We start from the raw sequence: 25086 nt of genomic DNA, 5'->3' as shown, positions 1-25086 counted from the left end.
TAAACTTATTCAGCTCTACGTACTGGTTCACCGAGAATTTTATGTATATGCAGAGAAGACAAACCACTAGTACAACTTGGGAGACGTGAAAACATTTCAATGGAATCTGCTTGCGCAAAAATATTTTGGGTAAATTAGTTTAATTTGTTATTTCAAGAATGTTGTGTCCGTCTGCTCAGCTGGTTGAAGGTCCGGGATTCATTCTACGTAAATGTCGCAGGTTCGAATCCTGCAAGGTGCAATGTTTTAACTTGACACAAAGTTCTTTGTGGACTGTATCTCGTAAATGTGATAAAGATAGGAAGGTGATAAAGGAATTTGTCGACAAGGGAAGGATTTCCACCATTCTGCCCAATGTCTTCCCATTCTTTCTCATCTAGACTAATGTAGTGTGAGGTGGTTCGATCAAGTAATGAAAGGGTAAGAGAGAGAGGCGTAGAAATAAAAAAGAGTGTAGTTGAGAGAGCATAAGAGAGTGTTTTGAAATTGGTTTGGATATATGGAGAGAATGAGTATGGAAATGTTGACAAAAACCATATATATGTCAGAGGTGAAGGGAACAAGAATCTTGACGGTTGTGTGTGTAAAAGTTCTATTCATGTGTTTTTAACAAGTTTTACATCAAAATTATCACATAACTTTATACGTTTTTCGTATGTTTGCATGATGAATTTTCATCAGCCATTCGTTTCTTTCGTCTCTGACGTTTTTCTACTTCAACATTCCATTCTTGACAGAGATTAAGTCCTCTTTCGAGTGCCTCACTGACCTACACTTCTCGCTTATCTTCAAAATGATCTCGAAGGGCATTCAAATCCAGGGCAGCATCATGAAAGTTCATGCTAGGATCCTGTAACCTCTTTTGAACCCGGTCAATGCAAATGAGTATTTTGTCCCCAAATCGTAGCAAAGTCAGAAAATCAAAACTCAACATGCGGTTATACAGCTGCCTTGCCTCACTTCTTGTTTCACTGGTCTCTTTTTTAATGTCTATCATATCCTGGAGGATTTGCAGTATCTCCTCAATGTACTTGTTGACGGGGTTTACTGCTTCTGTCCTTGCACTTCACCTGGTATCAGACTCTGACTTAACAACCCCGGGGAAAGTATTTCTGAGTTTTTCCCAACGCTGTGTTGAACGAGAGAAAAACACACAGAAAGATTGGATGGTTCCAAAAAAAACGTGACCATTAGTGTATCCTGCTGAGCTGCATGTACACCTACCAAGTTGAATGAGTGATTATCACAACTGACATACACCGCCAGCTTGTTTTTCTCACTTATTCTTGGTTGGACACCACTTGTGTGGCCAGCCATCACAGCAGCGTTCTCATAGCACTGTGACCGACCACCTGGTAGCTCCACTTCGTCTTTCTCTAGCTGTTTCATGTCTCTAACCAAGCTCTCGGCATCCTTCTGTCTTATCTGGATAAAACCAAGGAAGGGCTCTTTAATACAGACTACTTTCCTCTCAAAATCAACTTCCACGTACCTCACTACTTCTGACATCTGCTCACGGAGTCGAACATGAGACACAGCTCTTGGCTCGACGAATGCTTCTCAGTAAACTCTGGCGAACAGTGGATGCCATCAGGTGGATGAATTTATTCTGGACACTTGGTGAAAGATAAGACGTGGATCTAGCATGACCTTTCACATAGGTTAAGTGTTCTTTCATGACAGGGTCAAAAATGGCCAGTAATTTCACTAAGCTAAGAAAATTTCCCACATTGGCGTCATGATCCTCGTTCAGCTGAAGTGACTGTGTGTGCTCACAAAGCCAGGTTCTGAGTTGCAAGGAATTTCATGCAGTGAAGGATTCTTGTTCAGATATCACGCCACTTCTGCTTTTCCTTCTCAATATGTGACTGAAGTTACATGTCAATAACTCTGTTTTCAACTAAATTTCTTTCCATTTCTTTCCACTGAGTGAAGCACTTTCGGTGATTCTTGGCATTTTCATGAACACTAAACCTTTCAGGTACTTTCTACTGGTTGAATCCATTTTCTTGCTTCAATGAGGATTGATGGTCTGACCTGGAATAGAGAAGACAAAAGATGCAAAATGCTGACTTTTTTTTTTTTAGAGGGGAATAGACCAGCCATGAGCGAGTCACTTCCTCACCATGACCATTCCCCAGTTTCCTCTTGAACCAAGTTTTGTTCATTGAGCGGTTTTTGTTGGCAGGAAAGGCCCCCTCACTGTTCTGGAAATACTTTGAAGCCAACTTTATCATTTCTGTTCTTAATGCGTCAGACAGAATTGCTTTTCCTGTATCCTTGTCAAACTTCAGAAGTCCAATGTCATATTGTTTAAATGCTTCTTGTATAGCTGTTCGAGACTCTTTGGCATCATCCACTTCACCAAGTTCAGTGTGTTCAGGTTCAATCATTTTGTCAATACATTCAACATCACCACTAACTCCATTGTCTTCCCTTCCTGTCATGTTAACAATCTCTCTGGCACCCTCATCCTTAACCTCGTCATACTCAGTTGTATCTGATTTTACTTCCTCTTCAACTTGTGCCACAATTTGTACCCGATCCATCTTCAGATTCCAACAAACTTGTAGCAAGTACAGGTGTCTCCATGGAACTTGTTAAACTACTTAATCCAGACATTTCAAAGAAGAGCATGAAGAACTTGCCTGATTTTTTGGCTTCCTCTGCCTCAATCTTTCGTCTCTTTCGCCCTTCATCTCCACTTTGTGAAAAAACGTTTCATGGTCTTCTTAAAATTACCTAAAATAAAGAAGTAACACTTTTCAATAATAACATGAATTTCAGTTGTGCTAAGTGGTATCTTTTACAGAAGCAAATTCAGGATATTTGGTTCCACAGTAAGATTTTACTTCATAGTCATACCACTCCTCAGTCTCAGGTCGCTGCGAGGACAGATCACGAAGGTGGTCTAGGAGGCGAAGGTGTTCCTTTAGTGAGTAAGAAACGTCAGGTTGAGCTACTAACCTCAAACCTTGACCAAGTGTAAGTTTTACCTCTCCGCTGGGTGATAGGCTCTGTATAGGGTAGCAAAGGCTGCTTTACCTTGGAAAGCTCTTTTATGATTATGTTCTGTTATCATAATGTCAGTCTAGCCCTGGCTTTTCCACAAGTTCTTGTATAATAGCTTTAACAGACGACGATGAAAGTGCCATCTGTTGAGCGTGAGGAGAGTGACGGAATATTGTTGCCAGACACCGCCAATTGCTGGCGGAGTTTACCATCTTATTATGGTTCTAGTACAGTTGTGGCCGCCAAGTTTTTGTTTACTTTGAAGTGTCGGGCAAATTCTCGTGTAATTTAGTGAATTTTCTTTTATTACAGAAAGTATGATGATCTATTCCTTGTGAAAAAGAAGACTTCGTAAGCCTTCAGTGATAGATTAGCTAAAACCAAGCCAACAGGGGTCAAGCAGAGAGATAGAAAAATGAGTTGCATAGGAAGGTTAGTTCTCGTATGAGAAAAGAACAGGTTTTCCACAATTGGTTTTCATATTTGGGTATAAATCCTGTTAAAGAAATATTAATTCATATCATGACTTGTGAGTAATCAGATTATTGTGCATAAATCAACAGAAGAATAAGAAATCTTATTCATGTTCATCTAGTGCATGTCTTTTAATAGGTTATCCATAGGATGATATTAATCCAGGTAGGTTTGTCATATGTTCGACCTTCACAAAAACCTTATATAGTCATATTTAGGACTGAAACTAGATTGCATCTCTCCACAGTTGACCGGTAGATAATACGTGATAAATAGTTTACAACGTTATCATGAATAGTTTACAACGTTACCACACATTGTTTACAACGTTATCATACATAGTTTACAACGTTATCATACATAGTTTACGACGTCATCATAAATAGTTTAAAACGCTATTATAAATAGTTTACAACGTTATCATGAATAGTTTACAACGTTATCATGAATAGTTTACAACGTTATCATACATAGTTTACAGCTTAGAACCACGATTATTATCATGGAGCAACACTGTCAAGGTTGTAGTAAACTACAGTAAATCTGAGGCAGTTACCATCTCTTCTGTGTCCACTGCCTCTGATGGCTGGTGATACATAGGCTGAACACAAGTTAATGCGATACGCTAAATTTACGGTGAAAGTGAACTTTTGCGCTGCAGTCTTGTTAACTATAGAATTTTATCATTTTTTTTTTTATTAATGAATGTTGTTTGTATTGGTATTTGATTTAGACTGGGAAAGTATGTTTAGGATTTTTTTTTATACTTTGATTTCAGAAAAAAAAATGCCGTTGTGGGCAAGGATGTGAAGCTCAGGGAAAATGTGGAATTAAATGTGTAACAATTTTGGTGAAGAAGATTTTGATGATGAACATTACTTGAGTTATTATAGGATGATGAAAAATATGTGTCACTCATTTCCTGTAGGTTTGTGCTTGCTGTTGTTGTTCCCTGGGCATTAGTGGACATGAGAACTGTCAGTGTTAATTAATCCATTGACTGACACACATACCACGTATAGATATTTCCACACCATGTAGTGTATTTAAGTGGATCATATGTATTGGTGTTGCATCCCTTGCAACACCAATTAAGAACAATGATTGTTTAGAGACAATTATGTTCTTTTTTGTGTCTCAACGGCATGTCCTGGCAGACACCATCTGTTGTCGGCAGTTAACAGTTTACCTTCAATTTGACCTTGGTCACAGCATGAAGACTCACCTAATTATTTCAGAATTTTATACAGCTCTTTCCCAGCATCCAGGAAACTGTATGGCAGAACATGAGTAATGCCTCCTGTAAAAAGGTTCAACTTGTAACTGCCTCATAGCATGAAGAAAATTCAAACTTTGGCAATGAAATTTTATTGTTGTTCCCCCAGCATCAATAGAATTGAATGGCATAAGACCCACAACTAGATTGATTTTTATGCCACTTTTAATAAAGTTTGCCATGGAACTTGATGTGGCTTATAACTCGAAAATTCTGTTTATGGCCATGGGACTTGTTACAGATGGTTTTCATCTTTTCCTAGTGGTATTGCCACGCAGTCTTATTTTTACTTCCAGTAATTGCAGGTAACACAAGTGTTCCACAAAACCCTTCTAGTTGAACATTACTCCCTTGTTTACTAGTAGCTAGCTATTTGTATTGCTTTTGACCATAGAATCTTCAGGTATAGGTTGTGACTGGACTCTGAGAGATCAGAAAATGCATAAGCATTTTAAGTTAGACCACTAACTAATTTTGCCTTCTTATACTTGTGGAAATTGTGAAAGCTGTTCATTCAAGTTAAAACAAACTTAGAATTATAAAATTCCAATTAAGGGAAGCAACACAGAAATATCTTATGGATTTAAGCAAAATCTGCAGCATAAGACTTCTTTTAACTATTATGTGATTTGCACCATTGTTTTTAGTCTTACAATATTAATACAATATTAAATACTAAATATTAAATACTAAATACTAAATCTTCTCCTCATTGCATTATTTATTTATTTTTATTTAAATGAATAATGCAATGAGGGGAAGATGTGCTGTTAAAGAAACAAAAAGTTATTGAAATGTGTTAGAATTTAGAATTTATAAAATGTATAAATAATTAAAGATGCATAGTTATCAGGGTGTGAATATGGAGGGAGGTGTGAGGTATGTATAGGATACAGGACAGTGGACCATTGTGGTACACATGGGGCAACATGCTGTAATTAGTGTCAAACAGGACATGAGAAGTGGTCAAGGGAAAACAATTAAAAGACCTATGGGCTTTGGCTGTAGATAAGGATTAGTTTCTTTTGCTTTGTACATGATAGAGTGGATGTAAGCAAATGAGTACCATTTCTTTGTTCCTGGGAAATAAGTACAAAAACAAATAATTTGTTTATTTTCTTTTGTCTTTCTACATGAGTTTTAACCAGTAATGTGAATGCTTCTGTTTTATGGTTCTATGATTATCACACCATATGTAAAGGTTTCAGCCTAGTGAAATTTATGTTTGATACCATTATATGATGCATATTCTTTGACATGAGAAAATTTTATTGTCTTCTGTCAGTGATTTGAACAGTTTAAGTCACTGTATATTCTTCTTCTTTTTTTTCTTGGCACAAATTTTTGTGTTTTAGATGATGGGGAACGTTTGTGAAGAGTGTGATGAACAAGTTCAGAACTAACGTGCTTGACAGTACCACTGTATGTTGACTGCATTCTTGAAATATAGAATGACTGTTGCCATGTTTACTTGTCTCCATTACAAGCCTCTGATTGATTTTCTTCTTAAACCTTTCGAGTTTAGGTATCGTAGGAGACATCTGGGGAAGGCATATGATAGGGTTGATAGAGATTTTTTGTGGAAGTTTCTTAAGATATGGTGAGGGAGGTAAACTGCTAGAAGCAGTGAAAAGTTTTTCCCAAGAGTGTACAATATGTGTACAACTAGGAAGAAAGGAGAGTGATTGGTTCCTAGTGAAGACTGGTATACGGCAGGGGTGTGTGATGTCCCCATGTTTCACTTCAGTTCTGTCTGTTATTAACTGAGATATTATGGAATTTCTTATAATGAGGTGTAATTTGTTATGAGAACAGGTTAAAATCAAAGAAGGGTATTTGGAATCAATATTTTATTGTATGTTAGTAAGTTGCTAGTAGGGAGGGCTATGAAAAACAGGGATAATGTTGCTTCACTTAATATGAAAGTAGAGGAAACATTTGTAAAAATAAATGAATTTTATAATCATGATATCAGATTTTAGAAGTGAAATATACCTAAATATTTGATATCATTAATGTGTAAAAAAGATGGTATTTGTTGTTTCCTGTCATAATGAATTTGATTTTCTTTATTGGTTTGTTCAGTGACATGATGAAGAGTTTGCAGGAGATAATATTTCCCAGTGAACAATTTCACTCCAAGGTAACATATTTCACTAGGGCAGATGGCAATGAGTTCTTGACATTGGTATATTTTGACTATTGTAAAACATTAACACTTTGTGGTCCCGGGAGAGGATTGGCTGTCATCAGCTCATTGAAACTGGGATGTAAAGGCTAATGGTAGATGGATCTTATGTGTTTTGTATGTTAATATTAGCAGAAAATCAAATTTATGAAAAAAGTTGTGTTGTGTTGAATGAATCAGTTTAGGGAAGAGGGAATGTCAGGATAGAGAATGAAATTGAGAAAGGAGCAATTTTAAAAGAACTTACTCTTGTAATTGTTTGCATATATGGAAGGATTGGATGCAGATTTGATGACTTGATGACTTGAGTTTGAATGAGGTTAGGAAAAAAGGAAGAGAAAGAGGAGACAAAAATTTGGGTGGAAAAATAGAATGTCAAGGCATTTGAAAAGGTGGAGGCAGGAAAGTGCCCATTAAATACTATGAGATCATGGTGGTGTGAGTTCATTACATACAGTTAAAACACAAGATTTATTTTAGTCCTATCTTCATGTGACCATTTGACATATGAGATGTTTATGTATGTGAAACCCTGTAGGTTATATGGTTCTAGATTAGGTTTATTTATTTCTTGGGTTGGTAATTTTTGGCTTTATATATTTTGTTTTAATATCTGTTGTTATTTTTTAATTTCTAGAACGGTAGAAGATGTAAAAAAGTTGGTCCATCATGCCAAGTTAGTGGAGGATGAGCTACATCCTATAACGCAGGTGCTGGAATTCACACCAGACTTTGGGTGCGATGGTAAAGAAATTGTCCTACTGGAGTTGGATGCCAAAGTCTTGGAGACGCTGAAAGAAGATAGGTGAGTAAATGACAGTGCTGTTGGGACATTTTTTTTTAAACATCAAAGCATTTCCAGTACAGGGTAGTTCTCAGGAAAGACAAGGAACAGCATAGTGTTCTAAACATGAGTTTTTCTTTTTGGGCCTGAGGCCTCTTCATATGAAAGTATTGTATACCTTTGGCATAGTAAAATATAAGTAAACTACCAGTTGTTCAATTATACTTTTCAATCAGTGCCTTAAGTCCAATGGAGTATGATAGGTAAGTTTCCAGTAAACTTTTGTTGTTGCAGGAAAGATGAATGTTGTGTAAATAAATAAATATCATAATGAAGTGGAAACCCCTTCATAAGAAAGGCTGTTGAATGTCTTGATGCACTGGCTATTTGTATATATAATTACCAGAGGCTGGTGACAGGGAGGGAGTGCAAATGATTGGGAGATGTACAAGAGAAAGCTGAAGAAGGTCAAATGAAGATGCATGGGCTGTAGAAGTAGGCAAATGAGAGATGGGGCAAGATAAATCTGCAAACATTAAGTAGCATAAGAAATTGTTTTGGAGCAGGTTGCATTGTGTGAGGAGAACAAGTGAGAACATCAGTAAGGGGAACAGATGATGAAGTGGTAACAGGCAAAGAAAATGTGATGGAGTTTATACTTTAAAGGACTTGAATGTGTCAGATGATAGTGGCAGTTATGGGATGTTTAGGACATGGAGGTATATGGTGTGAGGGAGCCATCGTGAATGGTTTGGTGAAAAGAGAAGAGTTGGTGAAAGCTTTGTGTTGATAAAGTGTGACATACTGTCTGGAGTTGATGAGATTGCATTTGAACTTTTCTACTACAGTTGATTGATAATTCAGAATTTTCATTTTGATAACTATGTCTCTGTTGTACAAGGGGAGTTTTACACTCCATGTTGCTCTATTTCTATGTTTGGCTAAATGTGAGTTGCTGAGGACTGGTGTATTGTTTATATAGTGATAATGTGTAAGGGAGAGGGACAGAAATGAAGGTTTGAATTACAGAAGTATATGTCTCTTGAGTGTGCTTGGTAAGTTGTGTGGGTATGATGATTAGGAGGGTGATGGCATGCACAGAGCATCAAAATGGTGGAGGATTTGTCAACCAGGTATTTGCTTTTAAGAATGATGATTGGGAGGTTGGTTGCATGGAAGAGCATCAGAATGGTAGAGGATTTATCAACCAGGTGTTTGCTTTTAATGATTTGAGAAAAACATAGGGACAAGGATTTGTATGTGGTATTTATGGATGTAGAGAAAGCATATGATAGGATTGTTAAAGATTCTTTGTAGAAATTGTCATGAATATATGTTGTGGGAGGAAAGCTACTAAAAGTAGAGGAGCTGTTTCTGGAAAATTGAGATGTGTGCAAGTAGGATGGAGGAGTGTGAGTGGTTTCGATAAAGTTTGCATCAAGGATGTGTCATTTGACCATGGCTGTTTAGTCTGTTTGTGGATGGGGTGGTATGGAAGGTAAATGCGAGTCGTGAAGAGATGGGTAGGTGTCTACAGTATGCTGAGGGTGGATGGGAAGGAGGGCTGGGAGGTTAATTAGTTACTGTTTGCAGATGCCATGGCTTTGGTAGCTGACTTCTGTGAGAAACTGCTGAAACTGGTGTCTTGAGAATGGGGAGTGTGTGAAAGGAAGATGGTGAGAGTTACATTAGGTAGAAACATTAGGTTGAAGTTGTAGGTTGGAATATGAATAGGAGCATTAGGTAGTAGTTATAGGGTGAAACATTAGGTAGAAGTAGACAGGAGGAACAATCCATAAGAGCCTCTGAAAACACTGTGCTAGAGTTTTCCTCTGCCAGTGGCCTGTTAAGGATGAGGCATTAAATGCTAAAAAGCAGCAGTTGAGCACCAGTAATGGAGGCTCTTTTCCCATGGCCATCCCCTTGATGGAGTTGCTGAAGGGAAGATGGGTGGGATTTCATCTGATCCCGGAGCAGAATTTTCTTATTTGCTGCGATTATGGTATATTTTGATGTCTCAGTATTTTTTTTTTGTTTTTGTTTTTGTTTTTGCTTTGTCACTGTCTCCCGCGTTTGCGAGGTAGCGCAAGGAAACAGACGAAAGAAATGGCCCAACCCACCCCCATACACATGCCTTGATTCAATCCACTGACAGCACGTCAACCCCGGTATACCACATCGCTCCAATTCACTCTATTCTTTGCCCTCCTTTCACCCTCCTGCATGTTCAGGCCCCGATCACACAAAATCTTTTTCACTCCATCTTTCCACCTCCAATTTGGTCTCCCTCTTCTCCTCGTTCCCTCCACCTCCGACACATATATCCTCTTGGTCAATCTTTCCTCACTCATTCTCTCCATGTGACCAAACCATTTCAAAACACCCTCTTCTGCTCTCTCAACCACGCTCTTTTTATTTCCACACATCTCTCTTACCCTTACGTTACTTACTCGATCAAACCACCTCACACCACACATTGTCCTCAAACATCTCATTTCCAGCACATCCATCCTCCTGCGCACAACTCTATCCATAGTCCACGCCTCGCAACCATACAACATTGTTGGAACCACTATTCCTTCAAACATACCCATTTTTGCTTTCCGAGATAATGTTCTCGACTTCCACACATTCTTCAAGGCTCCCAGAATTTTCGCCCCCTCCCCCACCCTATGATCCACTTCCGCTTCCATGGTTCCATCCGCTGCCAGATCCACTCCCAGATATCTAAAACACTTCACTTCCTCCAGTTTTTCTCCATTCAAACTCACCTCCCAATTGACTTGACCCTCAACCCTACTGTACCTAATAACCTTGCTCTTATTCACATTTACTCTTAACTTTCTTCTTTCACACACTTTACCAAACTCAGTCACCAGCTTCTGCAGTTTCTCACATGAATCAGCCACCAGCGCTGTATCATCAGCGAACAACAACTAACTCACTTCCCAAGCTCTCTCATCCCCAATAGACTTCATACTTGCCCCTCTTTCCAAAACTCTTGCATTCACCTCCCTAACAACCCCATCCATAAACAAATTAAACAACCATGGAGACATCACACCCCTGCCGCAAACCTACATTCACTGAGAACCAATCACTTTCCTCTCTTCCTACACGTACACATGCCTTACATCCTCGATAAAAACTTTTCACTGCTTCTAACAACTTGCCTCCCACACCATATATTCTTAATACCTTCCACAGAGCATCTCTATCAACTCAGTATTTATGAGTATAATTTCATCGTGTTGGTTAAACACTTTGTTATTTAATATCTCATTGTGTTTTGAATTAAAAATTGATTTGTATTGCTCAGATATCCTGCATTTTCCATTGGTGCCTTTTTGTACTCTTCTTCCATTTTAAAGGTTCCAAACTCAGATTTGTTTTTAGCTTTGTTCATCTATGTGAATAGTAAGTTTGGGTTCTTGTCCAGGAGACCAGGAAGGAAATGGAAGGATGGAGTGAAAGAGGCATTTAAGTTATCAGGGCCTGAGCATGCAGGAGTGTCAGGGGTGCATATGAGATACTGTGAATTGGAGTAGTATGGTTTGTAGGGGATGACATGCTGTCAGTGGACTGAAGCAGGGCCTTTGATGTGGTCAGGAAAAAACATAGAAAGCTCTTTGGGGTTTGTTTTTGGATAGGCAGCCATGATTTTTGTACATTAAACTTTATGAACTAGAAAGTAGATGTAAGCTAGTATGTGCTTCTGGTGCTGCCTTGATACTCTGGAAATGTGAATTACAACGAAAAAAGTCATTTTTCTTATAACACTCTAGCCACATCAGACTTCTTACTCACACCAGTCTTTATGAAGCCTCTGATGTGCTATCTTAAGCTCTCTGTTTTGGATACTTGAGATTGAAAATAAACTTTTTCCAAGAATTATGAAGAGAACTTGCAATATTTCAAAACCATCATGGATGAATAAGAGAATAGAAGGACTAATTTGCCAAAAGACGAAAACATATAAGAAATTCAAATAATTTGGAACCAGTGAAAATCATCAGGAATTAATCAAAATCAAAAGAGAGTGTAACGTCATTAGACAGAATAGACACGAGGAAGAAAAAGAATTTTCTTGAAAGTTAAGAATAATCGTAAGAAATTCTCCAAATATTTAAGACAAAGGAAGACAGTTAAAGAAGGAATTGGACCATTGTGAAATGAACATGACACACTAACTACTGATGACAAGGAAATGGCTACCATGCTAAATTATTCTTTTAACTCTGTATTCATAATTGAAGAAACATCTCGTATACCGCAACCAATGAAAATGTTTCAAGGATTTGATGAAGAGGAGTTGAAAGTTAGAGAAATAAAGAGCTAGAGAAATAAAGAGCTCTGAAGTACTCAGATACCTGGACCAATTAAATCAGCAACTCCAGTGGCCCAGATAACTTAGCTCCAAGATTTTTAAAGGTCAGGAGACAGCTGATATACCCCGTAACAAAAATATTCAACAAATATCTATCAAATGGTTAGGTACCAGCTGACTGGAGACCAGCCTTGAACTACCGCCCAATTAGCAGTATGTCAGTGTTAGGTAAAATGATGGAATGAATTATGTAAAATTGTCACGTTTCTCGAAGAATATGAAATTATATCGGACAACTAACATGTTGTCTGCAATAGAAGATCCTGCTTAATGAATTTGAAGCCTCAGATTAGCTAGATGTAATGAATGGTGTGTCACAGGGGCAGTCCTAGGCCCAATTCTATTCATAATATACGTAAATGACTTAGAACTCAATCTCATATCTAAGATCTCCAGATTTGCTGATGATACTAAACTAGCAGGGTGGTCAGACAGGGGTTGACTTGGATGGTGTCAGTAGGCTAAACAGAGAGAGACATTTGTTGTTTTGCAATGAGTTCATGACTCATGACGAAGTTAATCTCTTATGCACAGAACATAGCATGGATAACCCATGCATCCCCATTCCTATTTTGTTCTTGCTTTACTTCATTGAGGCTGTTTGAAAGCAGCTGATGGGTATGGTAAAGTCTGGGCACTTAAAGATAATCATAGAGGATCTTATGATACGAATTGGTGCTTTCGGTACTATTCATTTATATGATAAAGTAAGAGTTCTCACCAAGTAAAGTACATGTCATTTAGTATGGAATAACAGGTCTTAGAGAAAGAGTAGAGTTTTTGCCCTCTATAGGTCTTAGAGAAATAATAGAGATTTTTTACCATCTAGTTTTAATGCATAGAGAAGCATGGATGATTGTTATTTGCCATCCTTTAGATGTAATAACCCCAGTTCTGGTACAGTTATTTCTTTAAAAGGTGCATTTATAAGTGTGCTTGATCCACCCAGTGTAGTTGGGAACAAAGTTAAGGAAAAATGATATTTTTGACCTGTACTTCACATGGTTAGAATGAGTGAGGAAAGATTGACAAAGAGGATATATGTGTCAGAGGTGGAGGGAACGAGAAGAAGTGGGAGACCAAATTGGAGGTGTAAAGATGGAGTGGAAAAGATTCTGAGTGATCAGGGCCTGAACATGCAGGAGGGTGAAAGGCGTGCAAGGAATAGAGTGAATTGGAACGATGTGGTGTACTGGGGTCGATGTGCTGTCAATGGATTGAACCAGGGCATGTGAAGTGTCTGGGGTAAACCATGGAAAGTTTTGTGGGGCCTGGATGTGGAAAGGGAGCTGTGGTTTCGGTGCATTATACATGACGGGTAGAGACTGCGTTTGAACGAATGTGGTCTTTGTTGTCTTTTCCTAGTGCTACCTTGCGCACATGTGGGGGGAGGGAGTTGTCATTTCATGTTTGGCAGGGTGGCGACAGGAATGAATAAGGGCAGACAGTATGAATTATGTACATGAGTATATATGTCTGTATGTGCATATATATGTATACATGTGTACGTTGAGATGTATAGGTATGTATATGCGCGTGTGTGGACATGTATGTATATACATGTGTATGTGGGTGGGTTGGGCCATTCTTTTGTCTGTTTCTTTGCACTACCTTGCTAATGTGGGAGACAGCAACAAAGTATAATAAATGAATAAAATACTTCACAAGTATTTATTTTCTTTTCAGTGCTGTGTTGCGAGGCGATCCAGAAGCAGGAGCAGTGTTGTGCACAAAAAGCAGAACTTATGAGGTACAAATTTTGTAATATAGATAACATCTCTTGTATGGCCTTGTCATATTTAGTGTATCATGTTGAGATAGGAATATTTGATTTTTTATGATGCTTTATTCTGTGAATCAGATGCGGCAGATGATTTTTTTTTTTTTTTTTGATATCTTCTGCTGTTTTTTAGGATTTTGATTGCTGTAGTATCTACAGATTTTCAACCACAGACAAGACCAGGGACTTGCCAGAACTTCCTGTATGCACCTTGTTAAAGCTGCACAGTGCTTTCTGTTTCACCTGTTGAGAAAAGAGAGCCATGTTCAGCTTAGAAAAGGCATGTCCCAGGTCTTTTTTTTTTTCCCTCTAAATCTGTAAAGTGGTTTTTGATCTTATGTCGGTCTCCAGTCAGGGGCAAAAGTCCTTTTTGAGACTAGGATTTGATTGAGAAATAAAGAAAAAGACAAGAGAAATAGAGGAAAGGAAGAAAATGTTTTAACACATTGGCTGCTAATGTGCTATATATAGTATGTTACACCTGTGGCAGTTAACTGTGAGGGTACCTCATACAGTGTAGGGCTTTTGAACATCCAAAGCATGGTAAATAGGGGAGTAGTTGGTCAGAATACAACTGGCAAATCATAGTGTTTCCACATTGATGGCCCATATTTTTGTATCTTGGCTGGTCAGCGCACATGAAAATACTGAAGAACATGGTACATCAAGAGTGCACTGCCACAGCATTAGAGGAGAATTTAGAAAATGTATTTAGATATTTCACACTTGATTGCTGTTTCTGAGGTTAGCGAGGTAGTGCCAGTAACAGATCAAGAAAGGCCACATCTGCTCACATCCACATCCTGAGCTGCCATGTGTAATGCTTCGAATTTATGTGCATAATATATATGTATATAATGTATGAATAATGGAACTTATATCAATGGAAGTTAGAAAATTACCAGTATGATGTAATTGCATGAGGAAGTGAGAATATATTTTGGCACATTAAGGGATAAATCATATGGCCAAGATTTGCGTCATCCCTTCTTGCCTTTTTTTTCCTCTTACCTCTTTCCCATGCACTACCTTCACTCTTACAGTGATTTGTTTTCTTATTCTCATACTGTTTATTTCCATAACACGTACTTGATCTTTGAAGATCACTGATGCTCTCTTCCGATATCTTTCTCCAGCTTTCTCTTGAACTCATGCTTTTTTCTTTATAATTCTTGATCAGTTGCCCTACAGATACCATTTTGTTTCATGAACAGTTAGAATTTTTTTTGTCCCACCACCATCTACCCATTCTTATACATTCTTATCCTGCCTTTCACATGATATGCACCTCAACCACATTCTAGAGAACTGCTTCCTTAGATATCCTTCAGCTCCTCCACTAACTGGGTTTCATTTACTCTTTCTTTGTATTTCTGTGAAAGGCCATTCTTTCACACATGGTCACTTCAATCTTTTTATTTTTTCAAATGTATGTCATTTTGTTTAATTTGTTTATGGATGGGGTTGTTAGGGAGGTGAATGCAAGAGTTTTGGAAAGAGGGGCAAGTATGAAGTCTGTTGGGGATGAGAGAGCTTGGGAAGTGAGTCAGTTGTTGTTCGCTAATGATACAGCGCTGGTGGCTGATTCATGTGAGAAACTGCAGAAGCTGGTGACTGAGTTTGGTAAAGTGTGTGAAAGAAGAAAGTTAAGAGTAAATGTGAATAAGAGCAAGGTTATTAGGTACAGTAGGGTTGAGGGTCAAGTCAATTGGGAGGTATGTTTGAATGGAGAAAAACTGGATGAAGTAAAGTGCTTTAGATATCTGGGAGTGGATTTGGCAGCGGATGGAACCATGGAAGTGGAAGTGAATCATAGGGTGGGGGAGGGAGCGAAAATCCTGGGAGCCTTGAAGAATGTTTGGAAGTCGAGAACATTATCTCGGAAAGCAAAAATGGGTATGTTTGAAGGAATAGTGGTTCCAACAATGTTGTATGGTTGTGAGGCGTGGGCTGTGGATAGAGTTGTGCACAGGAGGGTGGATGTGCTGGAAATGAGATGTTTGAGGACAATGTGTGGTGTGAGGTGGTTTGATCGAGTAAGTAATGTAAGGGTAAGAGAGATGTGTGGAAATAAAAAGAGCATGGTTGAGAGAGCAGAAGAGGGTGTTTTGAAATGGTTTGGGCACATGGAGAGAATGAGCGAGGAAAGATTGACCAAGAGGATATATGTGTCGGAGGTGGAGGGAACGAGGAGAAGTGGGAGATCAAATTGGAGGTGGAAAGATGGAGTGAAAAAGATTTTGAGTGATCGGGGCCTGAACATGCAGGAGGGTGAAAGGCGGGCAAGGAATAGAGTGAATTGGATCAATGTGGTATACCGGGGTCGACGTGCTGTCAATGGATTGAATCAGGGCGTGTGAAGCGTCTGGGGTAAACCATGGAAAGTTGTGTGGGGCCTGGATGTGGAAAGGGAGCTGTGGTTTCGGGCATTATTGCATGACAGCTAGAGACTGAGTGTGAACGAATGGGGCCTTTGTTGTCTTTTCCTAGCGCTACCTCGCACACATGAGGGGGGAGGGGGATGTTATTCCATGTGTGGCGAGGTGGCGATGGGAATGAATAAAGGCAGACAGTGTGAATTGTGTGCATGTGTATATATGTATGTGTCTGTGTGTGTATGTATATGTGTACATTGAGATGTATAGGTATGTATATTTGCGTGTGTGGATGTGTATGTATATACATGTGTATGGGGTTGGGTTGGGCCATCTCTTTTTTTCTGTTTCCTTGCGCTGCCTCACAAATGCGGGAGACAGCGACAAAGCAAAATAATAAAAGATAATAATAATAAACTATTCCAGCTTTCAAGTTTACTTCCACCAACAAATGTTCAGATACTCCTTATGCTGCCCTTTTCACCGTATTCACATGTGTCATCCTTTTCCATTTCATCCCTGTCAGTTGGTTATAATCCATTATTTCTCTCTGACTTTCAGCCCAGGTCATTCACTTATGTTTTTGGATGCACTTTCTTTGAACTGTGTATTCCCAATCACCATTCCTCTTTCATAAGCATTAGCTCATTTCCATTTGCACCAAAATGCCTGTTCCCCTTTATACCCACAATTGTCTCATCTTTTTCGCTCTCATTTATGTCTCATTGCACTAAGTTTTATTTAGTCACTTGCATCAAAACTGCCAAAGCACTCACCCCCTAACCTCCCAAAATGCAGCCTTTTCATCTTCACTCCTACCAGTACCTCAAGCATATGCTCTAAGTCACCCACCTTTCAGAGTCTACTTTCATCCTGAACCCACATTAATCTGGAATGCACTTTACTGCATTGTTTAACAGTTTTCATCTGTCATCCCTCCATTGATAATTTCTGACCCCTTACTGTTCAACTTTCTTTCACTCTGAGCTAGAACATCCAGATTTCATTTTGCAGAGATTGCACTTCTCTCTTGCTTTCTTTTCATACCAGTTACTGACTCCCACATGCAGACATCTGAGCTTGGGACTTCAAGGCAAAATCTTTGCTTGGCTCCATGCCCTGATCTGGTTTTTAGAAAGTATTGCTGCAAGGGGAAGTGGGGATGGTTTCCAGTTCCCTACTTCCACCTGTGTGTAGCTATATGCAACACACAGGATATACACAAATGATGGTATTTTTCCCATATTGCCAGGGATATTGATATTCCTTATATTTTAAACAAGATCTTAACCCTTTTGCAGGTTGATATCCTGCGAGGGGTACTCAGTTTACATTGTTTTAAATGGTGAAAATTCAGGGTCTTACTTAGTGAAGGGTAAATGTGTTATATTAAGCAGGTGTTATGTGTTGAACTAGCTGTTCAGGTTTGCATGTGCAATAGTGATTTTTTGTTTAGTATTAATGTTTGGGATTTCAGTTGTCAAAGGCCAGTTGCCACCATCATTTTTCAATGGGTTTTTGGCTTCATAGCAATCCTTACTAATAAGTACCATCTTAATGGTTCAAAGTTCATATCCTCTAGATGCAACATTATTGAAAGAATAATCTTTATGTTTAGAGCGATAAGTATTTCTGGAGTTTTTGGGATTAACTATGGTAGAAATACATTGGATCTTGAGTTTCCTTATATGGCATCTATTTTTTTTTTTTTTTCAGTATCAGACTAAGAAAAAGCCTTTGTTCACATCTGTCTTTTAGCTATAATGTGTAATGCACCAAAACCACAGCCCTATCCACATCCAGACCCCACAGAACTTTCCTTGGTTTACCAAAATGCTTCATATGCCCTGGTTCTATCCATTTTCAAAATGTTGTCCATTTATATCTTATTGCTCTAGTCACTTATTTTGTGCATGCCTGTCACCCTTTTGCATGTTCAGACCCCAAGCACTCATAATCTCTTTCACTTCATCCTTCTATCTCCAGTTTGGTCTTCCCTTCTCCTTCTCCTTTTCCCCTCCACTTCTAACTTATATATCCTCTTTGTCAACCTCCCCTCACTCACTCTCTCCAAATGTCCAAGCCATTTCAGCTTACCCTCGTCAGCTCTCTCAACCATAATCTCCTTATTGCTGCATATCTTTCTTACCCTTTTATTACTTACTTACTTACTCAAACAACTTCACATCACATATTATCCTCAAACACTTCATTTCATCAAACACATTCATCATTTTTCAAACAATTTCATCTAAACCCCATGCCTCCTGTTCGTACAACAATTCTGGCACTCCTATACCTTCCATTATACCCAATTTTACTCTCCCAGATAATTATCTCCCTTTCCACTTATTCCTCGGTGCTCCCAGAACCACCCTGTGGCTCATTTGCACTACCATGGTTCCATTTGCTGTCATGTCCACTCCCAGGCATCTAAAACACTTCACTTCCTCCACATTTTCTCTTTTCAAACTGATATCCCTACTAATTTGTCCCACTTCCTCCACATTTTCTCTTTTCAAACTGATATCCCTACTAATTTGTCCCTTTGTCCTGCTAAAACTAATAACCTTACTTATATTCACATTTACTCTCAACTTCCTCCTCTCACCCACTCTCCCGAAATCAAACACAACCATTTGCAGTTTCTCACTTGAATATACCACCAGTGCTGTCATTGCAGTGGCAAAAACAACTGCCTCAATTTCCCGTCTACCCCATTCTACCCCTTATGGACTGCTTACTTGCGCCTCTCCAAGACACTTGCAGTAAGTCTCACCACCCCATCCATAAACAAATTAAAAGCCATTGTGATATTACACACCCCTAAAGCAGACCCACCTTCACCTGGACCCACTCACCCTCCTCTATTTGCATGCTTGACTTACATCCTTGATAAAAACTTAGTGCTTCTAGTAGCTTTCCTCCTCCACCATATATTTGTAAGACCCTCCACAAAGGATATCTATTAATGCTGTCTTATGCTTTCTCCAGAGCCATATGTGCGTGCCACTTACAGATTCTTCTGTTTCTCTGAGTATTTATCACACATTCTTTGCTTCTTAGTGTTTTTATTCACTTTATTGAAGAAATAGTTTCTTTTGTCAGAAATACTTACAAACAGACACATATTTCTTATGCTTTACTGTAGTAGAAAACTTTGGTGTATATAAACTTCATCATTCATTCTATTTGTTATATGTATCATATGATAGTGGGTGTGAAAAGTGTCATTCAACCAGGTAGACATATATTCACCCTTGTAATAATTTTTGGATGATTTACCTACTTACTGTCTACCCCTGGAGTCCCATCTATCCTTATGAGGTTCCTACAGCACTCAGGAAGCTGGCCACATCCACCTGTGAGAACTACATTTTGTAAAGTGTCGTGATGTGTGTTCTACTATGTACAGAGAGTGCAGGGCAGCTGAATAATATGTGCTCATTGTCTTCTTTCTGGTAGCTGCATCAAGATGCATGGAGGGTCATGGGATGTATTGAAATGGTGTTTGTAGTGTTGTAGTGAGGTGTGATGTTCAGGGCAAAAGCTAGAAATGGTAACTTGTGTTTGTGGTTTCCAGTAGATGTATGTTTGGTGGGTTGGAGATGAAGACTGAGTTGGAAGGCTAGTTGTTTACTTGTTGGGTTATTTCAGTATGTATATGCTTTGTCCTTATGTTTGTTGGAGGCAGGGGGATCTTTGAGTAGGGGTTACTGAATTGTGAGGGGGGGTAAACTTTTTATATCTGCATGAAGGTTGGTGGTTAGTTACAGGATGATGTTGATGTAAGGGGTCTAGTGCTATTGCTTAGAATTGAGGGCTGAGCTCATTGAGGTGGGTCTGTATTAGAAGGATCATTGTTTCGTTGTGAAGGTGTTGAGTGTTTGTGGTTGGTAAGCAGTCAGTGATTGTTCTGCGTGTACTATTTTTGTGGTTTGCATCTTTATTATTTGCTTTTAAGAGGGTGGAAATGGACAGGTGAGTCATAGTTTAAAGTAGAGTGGATGAATTGTTTGTAAGATATGTAGGTATTCTTTTTCTTTTCCAAATCTGATACCATTTTAGTGTTCTGAGGGCACTGAATGTGTGTGTTGCTTTTGTGTTTATGTTGGTGTAGGGAGTGATGCCTGGAATGGTTGTTGTTATGTTCAGTGGGAGAAACTGTCCTTTCAGGGTGACTTAATGGTGTGACTTGGATTCATGTCTGTCTGGGGTTAAAAGAGTGGTTGAAGACTTCTTTGGAGATGCAAACATTCTGTTCTGTGGATGAGCCATTGTTCCAGTTGTGTTATGTAGTGCTGCATGTTTGATGTTACTACTGTGGTGTTAAGGTGTGGAAATGTGATTGTAAGATTGTTTGCATATGAAAAGAACTTCATACTGATCTTTGCCATAGATATTGGGCGGTTGTGTAGGAAGAGACTGAAGAGTGTTGGAGAAAGAATTGCTTGTTAAGTGATTTCAATAAAGAGTTTTAATGTTTTAGCGGTGAAGTCATTATGAGTGAATCTGGCATGTTGGCCAGTTGTGAAATTGGTAACCATTTTTTTCACTTGTGGATATTTAACAATTTGCTTTAGATTATTCTTGATGCTCTGTGGAAGGTATTAAGAATATATGGTGTGGGAGGCAAGTTGTTAGAAGCAGTGAAAAGTTTTTATCGAGGATGTAAGGCATGTGTACGTGTAGGAAGAGAGGAAAGTGATTGGTTCTCAGTGAATGTAGGTTTGCAGGCAGGGGGGTGTGATGTCTCCATGGTTGTTTAATTTGTTTATGGATGGGGTTGTTAGGAAGGTGAATGCAAGAGTTTTGGAAAGAGGGGCAAGTATGAAGTCTGTTGTGGATGAGAGAGCTTAGGAAGTGAGTCAGTTGTTGTTCGCTGATGACACAGCGATGGTGGCTGATTCATGTGAGAAACTGCAGAAGCTGGTGACTGAGTTTGGTAAAGTGTGTGAAAGAAGAAAGTTGAGAGTAAATGTGAATAAGAGCAAGGTTATTAGGTACAGTAGGGTTGAGGGTCAAGTCAATTGGGAGGTAAGTTTGAATGGAGAAAAACTGGAGGAAGTAAAGTGTTTTAGATATCTGTGAGTGGATCTGGCAGCGGATGGAACCATGGAAGCGGAAGTGAATCATAGGGTGGGGGAGGGGGCGAAAATCCTGGGAGCCTTGAAGAATGTGTGGAAGTCAAGAACATTATCTCGGAAAGCAAAAATGGGTATGTTTGAAGGAATAGTGGTTCCAACAATGTTGTATGGTTGCGAGGCGTGGGCTATGGATAGAGTTGTGCACAGGAGGGTGGATGTGCTGGAAATGAGATGTTTGAGGACAATGTGTGGTTTGAGGTGGTTTGATCAAGTAAGTAATGTAAGGGTAAGAGAGATGTGTGGAAATAAAAAGAGTGCAATTGAGAGAGCAGAAGAGGGTGTTTTGAAATGATTTAGGCACATGGAGAGAATGAGTGAGGAAAGATTGACCAAGAGGATATATGTGTCAGAGGTGGAGGGAACGAGGAGAAGTGGGAGACCAAATTGGAGGTGGAAAGATGAAGTGAAAAAGATTTTGTGTGATCGGGGCCTGAACATGCAGGAGGGTGAAAGGCGGGCAAGGAATAGAGTGAATTGGATCGAAATGGTATACCGGGGTTGACGTGCTGTCAGTGGATTGAATCAGGGCATGTGAAGCGTCTGGGGTAAACCATGGAAAGTTGTGTGGGGCCTGGATGTGGAAAGGGAGCTGTGGTTTCGGGCATTATTGCATGACAGCTAGAGACCGAGTGTGAACGAATGGGGCCTTTGTTGTCTTTTCCTAGTGCTACCTCGCACACATGAGGGGGGAGGGGGATGGTATTCTATGTGTGGCGGGGTGGCGATGGGAATGAATAAAGGCAGACAGTGTGAATTGTGTGCATGGGTATATATGTATGTGTCTGTGTGTGTATATATATATGTGTACATTGAGATGTATAGGTATGTATATATGCGTGTGTGGACGTGTATGTATATACATTGTGTATGGGGGTGGGTTGGGCCATTTCTTTCGTCTGTTTCCTTGCGCTACCTCACAAACGCGGGAGACAGCGACAAAGCAAAATAGATAAATAGGGATTTCAAATTCTCCCTCAATTGAAAGTACAAGGATTTCAAATTCTCCCTCTCCCCCAGATGTGTGGGAGAATTTCAACCATTTCCAGAGGTGTAAATTGAAATTTCCAAGTGAGGACCTTGGCTGCAGTTTGACAGGATGTCCTAACCTTGTAACATATATTTGAATAGTTGAGGAATTTCATTATGTATAGAACTATGGTGAATCGAGGAAAACAGCAGCATTTCACAAACAAATCAGAAGCCAGATTATGATATAATTCAGAGATTCTAGGTCCACAAGGTGTGCAACAGGTGTTGGAAAAAGCATAGTCTGCTCCCTTGGAGTGGAAAGGTGGATGAATTTTGTTGTTGATGTGAAAGGGATTCCCAACACATCATTGAGTGAAATGAGTCTTTGTGCACCAGACCATTGTCATGGAACTGGAAATTATGATCGTGAGGACAGAAAGAAAACCTAAGTTGCTTTTCTGTTGCATGACATGTAAAATATCCTTTTGAGAATTAGTATATCAAATAAAAAAGCACTCTGAGAAACAACTATAATATTATAAAGCTGTTTTTTTGAAAGAACTCAGATTGATGATTTGATTTTCACTGGATCTAGTAAAAAGTATATCATTAGTGAGATCCTACAGAGTACTTTTATTTTTATCCTGATGACTTTGTTATTTATTATTTTTACTAGGTTACTTCTTGGGGATATTTAGGTATTAAACATCAGAGGGTACATTTCTATTTGACGTATGCTTAGATTTGTTATTTGATTTCTTTTGTACCATATGGTTTTTTTGCAGGATAATTTATTTAAGATTTTTATCACTGATATAATTCTAAAACTCAGTCTTTTTAGTTTGTATGCAACTAGAATTTGTCTACAGGTGCGAGAAGCAGAGACTTCAAATTCTCTGGTGCTGATACCCCATTTGTCTTTAGCTACTGGAGAGGGATCAAAAGAACGAACACTGCAAAACCGTCAGGTATGGTTCCAGAGTTTGCTATGCATCTTAGCATTTATGTATGTAATTTCTTATTTGTGCTGTACTTATAGGGCCTCATCTCTTGAACAGTTTTGACTGTCTCAACCTTTTAAACTCCTGCATGCAGTTCACATACTCATTCAGTGCATTCCATTCATCCTGTGGTTTCAGAAGTGGTAGAGGATGTGTGGATCAGGTGTTTGCTTTGAAGAATGTATGTGAGAAATATAGAAAAGCAAATGGATTTGTATGTAGCATTTATCGATCTGATGAAGGCATATGATAGAGTTGATAGGGATGCCCTGTGGAAGGTATTAAGGATATAAGGTGTGGGAGGTAAGTTGTTAGAAGCTGGGAAAAGTTTTTATCAAGGATGTAAGGCATGTGTATGAGTAGGAAGAGTGGATAGTGATTGGTTCTCAGTGAATGTTGGTTTGCGGCAGGGGTGCGTGATGTCTCCATGGTTGTTTAATTTGTTTATGGATGGGATTGTTAGTAAGGTGAATGCAAGAGTTTTGGAAAGAGGGGCAAGTATGCAGTCTGTTGTGGGCGAGAGAGCTTGGGAAGTGAGTCAGTTGTTGTTCGCTGATGATACAGCGCTGGTGGCTGATTCGGGTGAGAAACTGCAGAAGGTGGTGACTGAGTTTGGTAAAGTGTGTGAAAGAAGAAAGCTGAGAGTAAATTTGAATAAGAGCAAGGTTATTAGGTACAGTAGGGTTGAGGGACAAGTCAATTGAGAGGTAAGTTTGATTGGAGAAAAACTGGAGGAAGTGAAGTGTTTTAGATATCTGGGAGTGGATTTGGCAGTGGATGGAACCATGGAAGTAGAAGTGAATCATAGGGTGGGGGAGGGGACGAAAGTTCTGGGAGCGTTGGAGAATGTGTGGAAGTCGAGAACGTTATCTTGGAAAGCAAAAATGTGTATGTTTGAAGGAAAAGTGGTTGCAGCAATGCTATATGGTTGCAAGGCATGGGCTGTAGATAGAGTTGTGTGGAGGAGGGTAGATGTGCTGGAAATGAGATATTTGGGGACAATATGTGGTTTGAGGTGGTTTGATCGAGTAAGTAATGAAAGGGTAAGAGAGATGTTTGGTAATTAAAAGAGTGTGTTTGAGAGAGCATGTGTGGACGTGTATGTATATACATGTGTGTGTGGATGGGTTGGGCCATTCTTTCATCTGTTTCTTTGTGCTACCTTGCTAATGCGGGAGACAGCAACAAAGTAAAATAAATGAATAAATATAAATAATATATAGGTATAATTGTTTTCATACTTGTCCTGTGTTTGTAAGGTGATTCCAGGAACAGACAAAGAAAGGCTGCATTCGCTCACACAAATATATGATGGCAGGAAGGAGATTTAGGTTGCTTGGATGATTACAATGCTTGCATGTTTCCAGGTGTTTGGAATTTTGTTGTGTAGCTAAGACTGGTTGAAAATATATGTGGATTGCATTTGGGCTGAAGTGTTTTTGTGTAGAAGTCTGGTTTTTTGTCAGGGGTAGTTGCAAAGGAGTTATTTAAGGTTTTGGTTGTACTTTGTGAGTGTTTTGGGGTGGAATTGATGTAGGTCTTTCATGACAGTCCAGTTTAAAGGTGTGATTGTTATGTGGCTGACTTTTGAGTAGTGTCTCATGAGTATGTTTCCATGTTCATTGGAAGAAAGTTTGTGTTTAATTGAAACAGAAGTGCTCTATGTGAGGAGGCTTGGGTGATGTGGATTTCT

General features: G+C 39.1%; 1 protein-coding gene across 2 annotated transcripts in view; it reads left to right on the top strand.

Annotated features, from left to right (window-relative positions):
* Positions 1-3243: 3243 nt before the first annotated feature.
* LOC139756435 (sister chromatid cohesion protein DCC1) overlaps positions 3244-25086 on the top strand; it is a 74429-nt gene continuing 52586 nt past the window's right edge. The window contains exons 1-4 of one of the 2 annotated variants that reach the window (XM_071675874.1): positions 3244-3444; positions 7588-7755; positions 13808-13871; positions 23262-23360. In XM_071675874.1, coding sequence (XP_071531975.1) covers positions 3428-3444; positions 7588-7755; positions 13808-13871; positions 23262-23360 — 348 coding nt within the window. In that variant the 5' untranslated portion in view covers positions 3244-3427. The remainder of the gene's footprint in view (positions 3445-7587; positions 7756-13807; positions 13872-23261; positions 23361-25086) is intronic. The other variant, XM_071675875.1, reaches the window with a different exon arrangement.

The sequence above is a fragment of the Panulirus ornatus genome, chromosome 21 (assembly GCF_036320965.1).
Source record: "Panulirus ornatus isolate Po-2019 chromosome 21, ASM3632096v1, whole genome shotgun sequence".
NCBI lineage: Eukaryota > Metazoa > Arthropoda > Malacostraca > Decapoda > Palinuridae > Panulirus > Panulirus ornatus.
Note: the sequence above shows the minus strand (reverse complement) of the source record. Positions and strands in the feature narration are given on the sequence as shown.